This window comes from Arachis duranensis, chromosome 2 (assembly GCF_000817695.3).
Source record: "Arachis duranensis cultivar V14167 chromosome 2, aradu.V14167.gnm2.J7QH, whole genome shotgun sequence".
In the NCBI taxonomy this organism is placed as follows: domain Eukaryota; kingdom Viridiplantae; phylum Streptophyta; class Magnoliopsida; order Fabales; family Fabaceae; genus Arachis; species Arachis duranensis.
The window spans coordinates 5,325,106-5,339,157 of record NC_029773.3 but is presented as its reverse complement, the minus strand read 5'-3'; the positions used below and the strand labels follow the sequence as shown (position 1 = coordinate 5,339,157).

Sequence of the window (14,052 nt, the reverse complement as noted above, 5' to 3'; positions counted from 1 at the left end):
AAATTATAAAAACTTAATAAAAATATAAAAACCAAGAGAATAGTTAAACCTTTATTCTATTATTGGTTGTCTTTTAACATTTTTTTCCATCTTTATTAGATTGAAGGCTGAAGATGTTCTCTAAAATAAAAATACAAACAATAGAAGAAAATTTTTATCTTTAATTATCTTCAGAAGTAAACTTGTTTAATCCAAGCATAACATTAAGTTTGATAAATATTTGAATAATAAATTATTTGAATGTGTAACATTTATTACAGAGAAGATGTTGGTGAGTATAGCAAACACATGAGGAAATTATCATTGAAATTACTTGAAGCCATATCTGAAAGCTTAGGATTGGAGAAAGATTACATGGAAAAAGCACTTGGAAAACATGGACAACACATGGCAATAAACTACTATCCTCCATGTCCAGAGCCAGATCTAACATATGGTTTGCCAGCACATGCTGACCCAAATGCCATAACCATTTTGCTCCAAAATCATGTCCCTGGCTTGCAAGTTCTCAAGGATGGTCATTGGGTCACAGTCAAACATGTCCCTAACACATTCATTGTCAACATTGGTGACCAAATTCAGGTTCATATTTCTAAACTTTGCATTCAAGTCTTCAATTCCTATAGCTACCCTTTTGTGTGTTTGTCCAAATACAACTTTTTGATTTCATGAATTTTATAGTGCAAATAATTTGATGCTTACTATTTAATAAATAAGTTTGGCAACTTTACCTACTCATTGGTGGGTGTTAAGTCTATTATAGAACGGCTCCGCTACGTTACCAACAGCATATCTGCCAACTTCTGCCAACTCTTGTTTATAATTATGTTTTATGAAAGTGTGTTCGTGGATGTGTCTAATAAAAATGTATTTTTTATAACTGTGTTTAATAGAAGTGTCTTTATAGATATATTTTCTGGATGTGTCTCTTTATATATGTATTTAAAATATATTAATTATTAGACACATCTATGAACACACTTCCATGAAACACAAATATAAATAAAAATTGGCAGAAGTTGGCAGATAATATGTTGGTACCCTATACTTTTCTATTATAGAAAACTATCTAAAAATGGGTCCAAAATGAGTTCATTGAATTATGAGTTATTATTAAATTCTTATGTTATTTTTATAAAAAAATGTTATTTGTATATTAAAATTAGCCACTAAAACCAGCTACCAATGTATTTTTGTATAAATATATGTATGTTTTAATTTATTTTCCATATGTATTTATATTCTAGCATGTATTTTATACTGATGGCTGACTTTGGTGGCTGATTTTGATGTACACGTAGCATGACCCTATTTTTATTTATTATCTTATCTTTCTTTTGTTACACTTATCTTTTTCAAAGTTAGTTATGCTTATCTTTCTCTAATAGAATCATCTAGAGATTCTGATTGTTTTATCTTATTTTAAAATTTAAAATTAATTTAGTAATTAATATAAATAGGTAGCATTGTTCTCTCATATACAGCAATTATCTTTTTCTAAAAATAAAATAAAAATTTAATAGTTATGAAAATACTTTTTACACAGAAGATATATATATATATTAGAAAATTTTAAGGTATCATTATCATATAAAAAATTAAACAAAACTTCCTTATTATGGCATAATGTGTTAGATGAGATCAAATATCATACAAAGCAACATTCCTTATTTATATAGATTTTTTTACAATAATTCATAAATATGAATTAATTTTGCATAATTTTATTTTTTAGGTGATTAGTAATGATAAATACAAGAGTGTGTTGCATAGAGCACTGGTAAACTGTGAAAAAGAAAGAATGTCCATTCCAACATTTTATTGTCCATCACCTGACGCTTTGGTGGGCCCAGCACCTCAACTCATAGACCAACATAATAATCCTCCCAAGTACACAAATTTCACATATGCTGAATATTATCACAAGTTCTGGAACAGGGGACTTTCAAAGGAGACATGTGTGGATTTGTTCAAGCTTTAATTAAACTAGCTGCCTTGTAGTTAAGACCTAATTGAAATGTATATTATTATGTTTTTTGGTTCAATTTGGATAAATAATTTAATTAAGTTTTTTTTAAAAAGTTAATTTAAACAGTAAATATTTATATTAAAAGTAATTTATATATAAGTTATTTTGTATTTGATTTTTTATTTTTAAAAGTATTTATTTTAAAAAAAATATGATAAAAAAATTTTTATTATAAAAAAAGTCATTTTTTAATTTTTCTATATAACTATTTAAATAATTTCTTAAAAAATTATAATTTAATTTTAAAAATTAAACCAAATATTAATACTACTATTTTTTATAAGTCAAAAATTCAAAAAATAACTTTTAAATCTTTTCAAACGAGTCCTTAATATATTGCAGTTAAGTTCAAAGTTTGACGATGCTAAGTGATGGATAAGAATTTTTAAAATATTGTGCGTGAATAAATAGCATGTGTGAATTTTTGATGTAATGTGTAAAATTAGAGGTTGTCTAATCTAGCCAAAAAAAAAAAGCTACCTCTAAATAAAATAAACTAATAAGGGTAGTGAAAAAGGATTCTTTATTAGTTTTCAATGAAATGTAGTTGATTTATAATCTCTTCATATGTTTGTTAATGAAAATTTATTCATCTTATACATGGCATGTATTATGGACTATTAATAAATATGATGATTTCTCTATATTTTTATTTCTGTTGGTTACATTATGGATATGATATTTAATAACACTAGTTCAACATTTGCCATTTATTATTAATTATTGGGTCTTAATAAAAAAAATAAAAAATATTTTTGTGGACATGACTAACGCAACTAAATATGTGTATGCGTCGTTTTGTTTGATTTTGTTCTTTTTACATACTTTTGATTTTTGAAATAAATTTAAAAATAATATATATTATTGATTAATAATTAAAAATATAAATTTGTTTTTGTAATTAAAAGAGAAATAAAAATATTAAAATAAGTTACTTTGTATTTTGATATAAAAAATATTGTTATAATTTATATAAAAAAATACCTACTTTCTGTTTTATGGGCAATGGTAGTTTCTTCACTTTTTGGATTAATGTGAACTCCGGCCCTAAATATATGGGCCTAATTTGGGCCATAATTGATCCATCTATATGTAAGGTTTTTATCCATGCTCCAATTCTTTTGATTGGTGCATAACACCAACAAGAAAAAAAATGGCAAAAAACATTGTATTGGGTGAAAGAAATAAAGATTTCAGAAATTTTGTCTAGTGTTCTTGATGATTTGATCTGATTAAGTAGTAATTACCTGCCTACTAATGGGTTTAAGCTTTTTTTTTTCTTTTAAAAGAAAAGCTCGCATAAAGTGGAGTAAAGAGGAAAACAACAAGATAAACCAAAACAAACAAAAAACAAAAAACAAAAAAAACAAAAAAATCAAACGAATAATAATAAATATTCCTTTGTCATGTTCGACAGAAAATTTTTTTATTGACTAAATGCAAAAATAATTGAGAAACATAAATTTATTGCATTAAATAAAAAATTACAAAGAAATAAAATTGACATGAAAAGTAGGTTGAGCACTTGATTTTTTATATTTCTCTTTTGTGCCACTGATAATAAGATGTTTGAGAATTCTTCTTTTTTTTTTCTAACATGAAAATCTTATTTTATACACGTATATATCTTAATTGAGATATATATTACACTTATGTGAAAAAATAACAATACCGATAATCATTTTTCGGTTAACCTAGTCTCCTCTATCCTTCGGAATCAATAAAGGGTAGTACAGGAATATTCACCTATTGTCCATCGACTATGCCTTTCGACCTGATCTTAGACCCTAACTCATCTTTCGCGGACGAACCTTGCGGAGGAACCCTGAGATTTTCGAGGCATTGGATTCTCATCAACGTTTGCGTTACTCAAGCTGATATTTTTGTTTCCGCTTTGTCCACCACTGCTCGCGCAGGTCCTTTCCTCTAAGGCGGAACACTCCCCTACCGGCAATCGCCTGAATTTCAAGACGTTCTTCAAACCAATCATAGATTTTATTGAGATAGGTAAACCAAAGGAATTCCTCTTCTGAGAACCGTATATGAGAATTTTATCTTGTACGGCTCAAACAGAAAAACCCAATACTGATTGTAACAGAAACGGATATGTTAAATTTAAAATATTTTCTAGTTACTATTATTGAGATAAATAGGACTTAGAATATATATTTTTTGACTAATAAGGTGTCTCCTATAATCGAAATAAAATCCATCGAGTATTAACTAGTAGAATTTCTCGATTAAAAATTAAGCAGATATATTTCTAATCGATTATTACAGAATAAAATACAAATTAAAACCTAAATCTAATGCCACGATTAAATAAATCAAATCAAATCCTAAACCTAAATTTGAATAGAAAAATGATTTGTTCTTTATCAATAAGAACTCCTGCACAAAAATTTTTTATTTTTAAAAATGAAATATAGTCTACACACAACTCCACTTATATTTATACAAAAAATTTATTTTTTGTTTAAAAATATATAGAAGTACTAAATAAAAATCCAACTCTAAGTTATTTGATTATAAAGCCTCTAGTTTCTATGAATAATCTTTTTTGAAACTAGTTTTACTTGTATCTAATATATATGCTTCACCATTATTGGGTTTGATAATAATTGAATTCATCTTAATTTTTTTTACCTAGCTTTTGGTTGTCTAACTGTATCTCCCATTTTGGCAGATTAATAATTAATTTTTGCGAATTTAAATTTTATTTAAGAATCTGCTATTAATTAATAAATTATTATATGCAAAAGACAAAATTCAAAATTTCAATACTTCCTTAATTGACTATTCCAGATTAGTTATTGCTTTACCTAGCTACCATGCCGTTTTTCCAAGGAAGCACATAATACATATATATCATCATATACGGTGCCGGCCCGGTTTAGCAGCCACATTTTATTACCTTCGAAATTAGAATATAATGCATAATAGATGGTACGTATGAAAGCTACTTCACAAGTCTTGGATCAAAATATTTCAATATTCTTGTGAGCAATGGTAGACAATCCAAAACTTGAATCATTCATGAATTATAAGGAGGTGAATTATTCTAGTATAATTAAGTATGGTTAAAATTAAAGTAATATTTTTTTTAAAATACCGTAATCATTGCTAATTATCGTAGTATAGTCATATTAGAAGGACTTTTATAAAAAATATCTATAAAAGAATATAATGGTAATATAAATCGTTTTCCAGATATGACATATGGAATAATCAAAATATCTACATCTTGTTATGAAAAAAGTAACTTATTTGTTTAACTATTTTTAGTGCCTCAAACTAATAAGTGTGTTTGACTATTTATCAACTCATGCATAAGATTACTTTTCTACATGTTGGTGTTTTAAAATTGTTTGGTGAATAAAGAATTGCCCTACCTAATCTTGAAGTCATGTTTCGCTACATTATTTATTTTTCATGCCACGAGGATTGACTATGTAATATGACGATTTTTCTAATGGACATTTGAATGCTATCACTTCTTTATTTGACTAATAATGTGATTATGCTGACTAGTAATAATAAAAGCAAAATTTGCTAATGAAGACAAAATAAACCAGGTAATTAAAATTTATTTGATACAAATCCTCCATTATATATATATAACCACACAATTCATGAATCAATTATTATTCAATTATAATATATAGATCATCTTTATCTTTATATTCTATATATATCTAGGAATAACCCATTGCTATATCTATCAATTTTATGGCTCCATCATTAGAGAGCAATAAAAATGTTGTTATTGATGATGAATCCAATAAGAATCTTCTTAAAGAAGAAGAAGAAGATGGAATGCTTTTTGCAATGGACTTGGGGGTTTTAGTGGCGTTTCCAATGGCTGTTAAGACTGCATTTGAGCTTGGAATCTTTGACATAATAGCCAAAGGTGGTGAACATGCAAAGTTCTCATCTGAAGACATTGCATCACAGATTGGTAGCACAAATCCTAATGCACCATCAATGGTGGATCGTCTTCTTAGGCTACTCGCAAGTCATTTTTTGTTGTCTTGTTCATCACTTCCTCAAGGTATATACACGAATTTATATATTTATTTTACTCTCATTTCACTGCACCGCCATCGGCTTTTTGTGGCGGTTTTTTATTTTTATTTTGTGGTGGTTTTGATTTACCGCTTAATGATTTAGTGGTGCTTTCCGAAGCGCTATTCTTTAAGTGTCAGAAAATAGTTTTGCGATAATTTTTAACAACTATTAAAATAATCTTCACTAAACAAAAATTGATTTGCAATAGTTTATAACCGCTGCTATAGTCCGGAAGTAATTAGTGTAATACTTATTTATTATATTTGTTTTGTATTATCATAAAAATTACATAAAACTTTTTATTATGTATGTATTAAGAGTTAAGACTGTTAAATATGTTAACCTAATTTGTTTAAATCCATAGTTTAATTAAATAAAATAATGAGATTTATTTGTATCAACTTTATTAACTGAATTCAATTCTTTAAGAGAATTAAAAAGAGGAAAGATATCTTCATGCAAAAGTAAATAGGTTATTAGTATATATGTATGTATGATATTTAAATAAAAAACACTAATTTTACTTTTTTTTTGTCCAAATATAACTAACCAGTTTAAATAAATTTTATAACATCAAATATAAGTTAAACAATTAATTAAACTATTTTTTAATTAAAACTAAAATATTAAAAAACAATATAAACATAAAAGGATTATTAACAAACTAGATATGTTTAGTTAATCTCAGGAGTTAAACTGTGTAGACCAATAAACTTAAATGTGCTTAATTTTTTTTTTATAAAGAATCAATAGAATTTAAAAAAAATAAAGGAGCTGGTCCCACGAATTTGATAAAAAAAAAACCCTAACTTTAATTTATATTATATTTACTCTTATTATTATTACCACATTTTATTTGCTGGATTCAGTCACCAAAGATGAAGATGATCAAGAACATGGGCTTATTGCATCTCCTCAGAAGACTGTGTATAGTCTTACAGCTGCTTCCAAATATTTTGTAACTGATGATGATGGTGTCAATTTTGGACACACTTTGAGCTTGATTCTGGACAAGGTTGTCTTGGAAAGCTGGTCAGTGTTACAAAAATAAATAAATAAATAAATGAAACGACTTTTATTATTATATACATACTATCATTTTCAACAAAGGGTAAGAGAGTAGTGCACGTTATTCCTTTATCATAAATCTTGTGGTTAGGAATATAATAATTTAAAATTATTTTATTTAATTTAATATTTAATATTTTTTTTATTATAAATATTAGTATATTACTCGCTCTAGTATGTATATATTAGATATTAATTAAGTGCCTAATTTTAAATTTTACTTTTTTTTTAAATATTGTTGTTAATGTGTTATTAGTATTTACTAAATAAAGACAATTTTCTTATATATTTTCAGTAATTTCAATATTTACTGATAATCTATGATCATTCTTTAAGTTTATATGAATTCAAAATTAAACACTTAATTAATATCAGAATAATTTGTACCTATTAATTAAATAAAGTATAAACTAAATTTATATTAGTTAATATTCACAGCCCCATTACAAAATATAAGTTGTATATAAGCCGGAAGTACAATAATGAATTAATAATTATATTCAGTAACAGTTATTTTCAAGATTTCTTTTTTTTTCCCCTCTTTTTGAAAAATGTTCTTACATAAATAGAGATTTGAAATGTTATGAAAATTCTTATTTTCTCTTTGATCTATCTTTAAAATTTTTCTCTCACATTTTTCCTTTTTTCTTCCACCACTAAAACTAAAGTCAAAATTACCTTATGAAATAAGAATCTTTTACATAATAGAAAATCAACGAATATCTCTATATTCATAAAATAGGAAAAAGAATACTCTTTGTTCCTAAGATTTGTAATTTTTTTTTAAATATCTCTACCATTTAATTTTATTTAAATTTATCTCAAATGTTTTTGATTTATTCAATTTATTTTAAAATTATTCTTAAGTATTTTCAATTTTGTCTTCAATATTTCAGATAAAATTAACATCTAGAGATAATTTTGATACAAATAAAAATATTAAAGACAAAATAAATACAATTAAACGTTAGAGATATTTAAAAAAAAAATACAAACGTTAAAGACAAAAAAATGTATTTTTCTCTCATAAAATATTAAATAGTTGGGTGGAAATTTAAGTTGACTCGCCTATAAGATGTAGACGTGTGTTTTCTTTGTTCTTTTCCCACTTTATTTATTTATTTTCAATTATTATGAATTTTTAAGTGACATAATGATATTGAATGATTTTTGAATTGAATTAAAGGAGTGAACTGAAAGGAGCAATATTGGAAGGAGGTGTGCCATTTGTTAGGGTTAATGGGATGCACACATTTGAGTACCCAAGTGTGGATCCAAGGTTCAATGATGTTTTCAACAAAGCTATGATAAGCCACACAACCATAGTGATGAAGAGGGTTCTTGAGTCCTATGAAGGTTTCAACAACATTAACATATTATTATTATTCCTTTTTTATTTTTTATTGTTATTTTTTATATATATATTTTTTGTATATTTTGTAGGTGTGAAACATGTGGGAGGAGATATGTTTGAGAGTGTTCCTAACGGCGGAGATGCCATTTTCATGAAGGTGATATATATAATATTATTCAATTCTTTTTTTTTGAAAAGTTAGAAATGAGACTTAAGTTTGAGATCTCTAGGTAAAGATGGAAAGACTATATACCATTTAAACTATAGTTCGTTGATATAATATTATAATATTATTCAATTATTTTTGGAGCAATTAAAATATTTTTTATCATGTGGTAGAATACTAAAACCAATTACATTTATTATATTAATAAAATAAGTATTTTATTTTATTATAATAATTTATTATTATTATTATATTTTATCTAACTTATTACTTTATATAACCTACAAAAAAAAATAAGGAGGAAAAAGACAAAATTATATATTTTTCTCATATTTTATATATGGACATGATATGACTTTATTTTTGAAACCAAAAATTTCAGTGGATACTTCATGATTGGAGTGATGAACATTGCTTGAAGGTGTTGAAGAATTGCCATAAAGCCATTCCTGAAGATGGAAAAGTGATTGTTGTGGACACAATGGTTCCGGTATTGCCGGAGAATAAAACCGCCGCTAAGGTTGCTTTCAAAGCTGACTTATTGATGATGACTCAAAACATTGGAGGAAAAGAGAGAACCAAACATGACTTCATTCATTTGGCCACTCTTTCTGGATTTTCTTCCATCAAATTTGTATGCTCTGTCTCTGGATATTGGGTTATGGAGTTCTACAAGTAGACACACTTATGTATCTAGAGTCCTATATTATATTGGTGAGTGTCTCTGAATAAAAAAATATTAAGTAATTTAGATGTTTGGATACAGATAACATAGAAAAGTTATACATAAATAAAATACTAGATAAATTATCTTAACGCAAAGTCGTTTTGTATATATTCCATTCTCCCCTGTATTAACATATTATTGCCCGTACATATTTTTACTACCATACCACAAATATACTAAAAATTAGTCACAAAATCAAAACTCGCGCTGAGCCCGTCATTTCTAATTACGTTTTGTTGGTAAGAAATCGAAACTCACGCTCTAGTTTCCCACCTTAAAAGCTTCATATTTTTTGTTTTAGTTATTGAGTAGATTTTTGTATTTTGTTTATTTAGAAGTGATCTAGCATTGAAATATTATTGGATTTTACCCCGAATATACGATCATGAAATATGTCAATAATTAATAGTCAAATTCAATTGGCGAAAATTAAGTAGTATTTTTAATGTTAAATAACAAATGTACAAAATAAAAACTCAGAGATAAAATATCGTCAAACAAAGTAAAACAAAACCATAATTCTTACAGGTCCTGATAATTATCGTTGCTGTCATCTCCCTGGTCCTATTAAGGTGGCAGTTTAGGTAATGGTGTTGATGCTTGTCATGGATCCTGTGCAGAGGACAAGGAGCTCCCTCCAGCAATGACGCTACCACCAATACATATCTGGTCACAGTACACCGCCATCTGGTCTGCACTTGCTCAATTTACTCTAGCTCCTACCTCAGGGACTCTGTCTCTGTATCGTGAGCATCCCTCGCTGCAATGTGTGCAAGGAGCTTGTTATATCTCTCCTTAGCCAGATGCATCTGGTGACTCTGGTTCTAAAGGCTCTGAGTGAGGCTCTGAACCTACTCCTACAAATCGATGTCCTCGGGATTGGCAATGCTAGTGGCCGAGATAGATGAACCCCTCAAGGTGGAGGTGCTGAGGTTTCTCACAAAGAACAACCCCAACCCGTGGCATGATTCTTGTACGGCTCGGATGCGGTCTTGTGCCATACCGCATCAAGATCGACGAAAAAAGCAGAAGAGTTAGTTGTTGCCGCCCCCCACTCTGTTGACATTGCTGGGTTGCGATCTTCAAGTTCTGCGTATAGTATTTCTATACCATATTATATGCAAAAGTAATTAGGATGACAATTAATTGAAAACGAATATATGTTATGAAATAAACCATGACATTTACTCACATAATAATCTACAAATAGCTGATAGACAAATCTCTTCTTATTCTCCTTCAAAGTGTGAGTATACTTGAAGGTCTCTTCCATCATCGCCTCATGATCCAATAACTTAGACTGCACACGTTGAAACAATGGGTTAAATTAAGTGACAATTATTAAAAACCAAAGATAAAACGAACTTAACATACTAAAACAATATGTATCAGTAACTTAGGTGTATTAACACAACTAAGAACAAAAGAGAGATCAGAAGTAAAGGAAAAAAGAGAGAGAAACCGAGTCAGAGAAGTAATTGTGAAGTGAGTTGTACAATGAGAGAGGTGTTACTTTATAGTTACAACAGATTCTAGAACCTAAGGGAACACTACAAGAAAAACGTTGAGTACCATCAAATTAAGTGTCGTAGATAGTAGCGTCTTTACCGGTGGATTAAGCGTGGAATTCGTAGTGTCAAAAACCCACTTATTGGAATGCTACGTTTTGGTAACCCGCAACATGTTACCGTTGGATTTATTCGCCAGTAAATCCGATGGTAATTATGCCTTAAATTCAAATAGCGAACCCTCTTCTCCCTCATTTGAATTTCTCTTTCTCTCTCTGACCCTCTCGCCTTCCACTCTCTCTCTACCCCTCTCATCTCTCTAGCAGCCCTCTCCTCTTCAGAAGCCCCCCCTCCGAGCTGGCTGGCAGCCTTTTCTTTGTCGGCGCTGTTCGTTACCGTTGCTTCTGCCACCACTTCTTCCGCCCTCTTTTTCTCGGCACTGGTGCTCAAGTAATACTTATAAACTTTCCTTTTGTGTTCGCTATTTGGTTTCTAATTTGTTCTTATAATTTTGGTTCTAATTTTTATTATAATTTTGTGTCTATTATTTTGGTTTTGATTTGTTATTATAATTGTGTTCGTTATTTGATTTTGATTTGTTATTATAAGTTTAGTTCTGATGTTATCATAATTTTGTGTTGGTTATTTGATTTTGATTTGTTATTATATGTTATTACAATTTCGGTTTTAATTTATTATCATAATTTTGTGTTCGTTATTTTGGTTCTGATTTGTTATTATAATTGTGTTTGTTATTTGATTCCGGTTTCTATTATAAGTTTGGTTCTGTTTTGTTATCATAATTTTATTTTCGTTATTTGACTCTGCTTTGTTATTATAAGTTATTATAATTTTAGTTCTAATTTATTGTTATAATTGTGTTTGTTATTCAATTCTGATTTGTTATTATAAGTTTGGATCTGATTTGTTATCATAATTGTGTTTATTATTTGGTTCAGATTTAATTTGTTATTATAAGTTATTAATTTTGGTTCTAATTTGTTATTCTGGTTCTGATTGTTATTATAATTGTCTTAGTTATTTGATTCCGATTTGTTATTATAAGTTTGGTTCTGATTTGTAATCATAAGTTTGGTTACGAACTAAACTAATTAGTTAACTGATTAAGTTATTTTGGATATGTTATGACTGTTTGTAAGTTTTAATTCATGACTAAGGTTGGTTGGATTTGTGTGTGTAACACCCCAATTACCCTAGGCTTTACCTCTAGCCGTAAAGCAAAGGTTAATCAGAGGTTACGACAGTTCTAAGGCTTATACATATTTATATAGAAGGAAATAATATATTATAGAAGTCTGATGAAGGATTAAGCTCAAAGACAGAATTAGAAAAGTGCAAAACGTTCATACGAAGCTAACGCACAGGATACAAGGTATAGATGCAAGAGAAAAGAACATATATAAATATAAGAATATAATAATCATAGGGAACTAGCCACAACTTGCGGAGTTTAAGCCGACTAGTTATATACAGACATACGGAATTTGAAAGTTAAAACAGCTTATACAACTTATCTCTCAAGTAAGCCTCTAAGGTCATAAGGTTAAATATACAAAAGTGAGAGAATACTACGACGAAAGTAAAACAGAAATGTACAAGTAAAGAACCATACTCCACTCTGTCACCATGTCCGCAATTTCACCGAGGTGAATTACGACCTGCATCTGAAAAACAACAACAAAGTATAGAATGAGAACCGGAGGTTCTCAGTATGGTAACAGTGCCCAATGATGTAAGATGTAAGGCTCTGGGAGCCGAAGGCAATCCTAGAACTTCACATCACATACTGATATTCAAGCTTAGAACAAAAATAAAATAAATAAAGAACTTAAACCATAAACCGGGTTATCTAAACTTAGGAGAATTCTAACTAATACTAATCACACCGTTGTATCCCACAGTCCTCACCAACCTAACCTCCGTGCGATTCTATCGCCACCGCCTACCTAACCTCCTAAGCACCAAACACTCACAATTAATGCAAACAAGTAAGACACAGATAGTTTTCATATACAACAAGTAATTCAAGAAGCAAGTAGGCATGTTATACAATTAGACAAACTCAAGTAATCAAAGCAAGCAAGCATATAGAAAATGCATATGATGAATGTCTTTACTATTGGCTCGTGATATCACTTGTCGGTCTATGAATGCCAACCCGACACATTCTTTCGGATGTTGCCTTTCTGCCACGTCCGAGGATATAGCGCCTGGCACGCTTTTGTTCCGAGAATATAGTGCCTGGCACACTATCGTTCCGAGGATATAGTTCCTGGCACACTTGTATGCTCATTCCGAGGATATAGTACCTGGTACACTCTTGTGGCAGAGAAGGAAAACAACAACAACATATATTTAATCATAAATCACTCCAAGGATATATTGCCTGGCACACTATCATTCCAAGGATATAGTACCTGGTACACTCTCAACATTCATCAGGATCATTCATTCCTTTTTGAGTCCTCAACTCATCACATCCATTATCAATTCATACTTTTCCATTCCGAACTCATCAGTTCATCAATTTCTCAATTCATTGTCATAACTCACCAAGTTCACTACTCTTCCTTCTCTCTCAACCAAACTCATCCTCAATACACAAGAAATCTAGACCTTCGTTTGCTAACTTTTCAAAGAAAAACTGGTGCGCGAAATTGTGAACATTACTTTTTCACAACTCTCATAATCCCCGGTAATGGCTCCAAGAACGTGGTAGCTCAATACCATGGCATTACACAACTTCGCACAACTAACCAGCAAGTGCACTGGGTCGTCCAAGTAATAAACCTTACGCGAGTAAGGGTCGATCCCACGGAGATTGTTAGTATTGAAGCAAGCTATGGTCATCTTGTAAATCTTAGTCAGGCAAACTCAAATGTATATGGTGATGAACGAAAATAACACAAAGGTAAAGATAGAGATACTTATGTAATTCATTGGTAGGAACTTCAGATAAGCGCATGAAGATGCCTTCCCTTCCGTCTCTCTGCTTTCCTACTGCCTTCATCCAATCCTTCTTACTCCTTTCCATGGCAAGCTTAAGCAAGGGTTTCACCGTTGTCAGTGGCTACCTCCCATCCTCTCAGTGAAAGCGATTGCATATGCTCT

The 14,052-nt window shown here is 29.5% G+C and overlaps 2 protein-coding genes across 2 annotated transcripts in view; both read left to right on the top strand.

Moving 5' to 3' along the window:
• Window positions 1-2,014, top strand: part of LOC107473074 (protein DMR6-LIKE OXYGENASE 1-like) — a 4,029-nt gene extending 2,015 nt beyond the window's left edge. The window contains exons 3-4 of the mRNA XM_016092605.3: window positions 261-582; window positions 1,736-2,014. Of these exons, the coding sequence (XP_015948091.1) occupies window positions 261-582; window positions 1,736-1,981 (568 nt within the window). The 3' untranslated portion in view covers window positions 1,982-2,014. The remainder of the gene's footprint in view (window positions 1-260; window positions 583-1,735) is intronic.
• Window positions 2,015-5,711: 3,697 nt separating this feature from the next.
• Window positions 5,712-9,559, top strand: LOC107473073 (anthranilate N-methyltransferase). Its single transcript, XM_016092604.3, has 4 exons — window positions 5,712-6,080; window positions 6,967-7,129; window positions 8,352-8,676; window positions 9,068-9,559. The coding sequence occupies exons 1-4, from the start codon at window positions 5,759-5,761 to the stop codon at window positions 9,362-9,364; spliced, it is 1,107 nt and encodes a 368-aa protein (XP_015948090.1). The 5' UTR covers window positions 5,712-5,758; the 3' UTR covers window positions 9,365-9,559.
• Window positions 9,560-14,052: the final 4,493 nt, after the last annotated feature.

Coding starts and splice junctions, on each gene's coding strand:
- LOC107473073 (XM_016092604.3), top strand. CDS start 5,759: ATGGCTCCATCATTAGAGAGCAATAAAAATGTTGTTATTGATGATGAA. Junction 6,081..6,966: donor TTGTTCATCACTTCCTCAAG/GTATATACACGA, acceptor TGCTGGATTCAG/TCACCAAAGATGAAGATGAT. Junction 7,130..8,351: donor AAGGTTGTCTTGGAAAGCTG/GTCAGTGTTACA, acceptor ATTGAATTAAAG/GAGTGAACTGAAAGGAGCAA.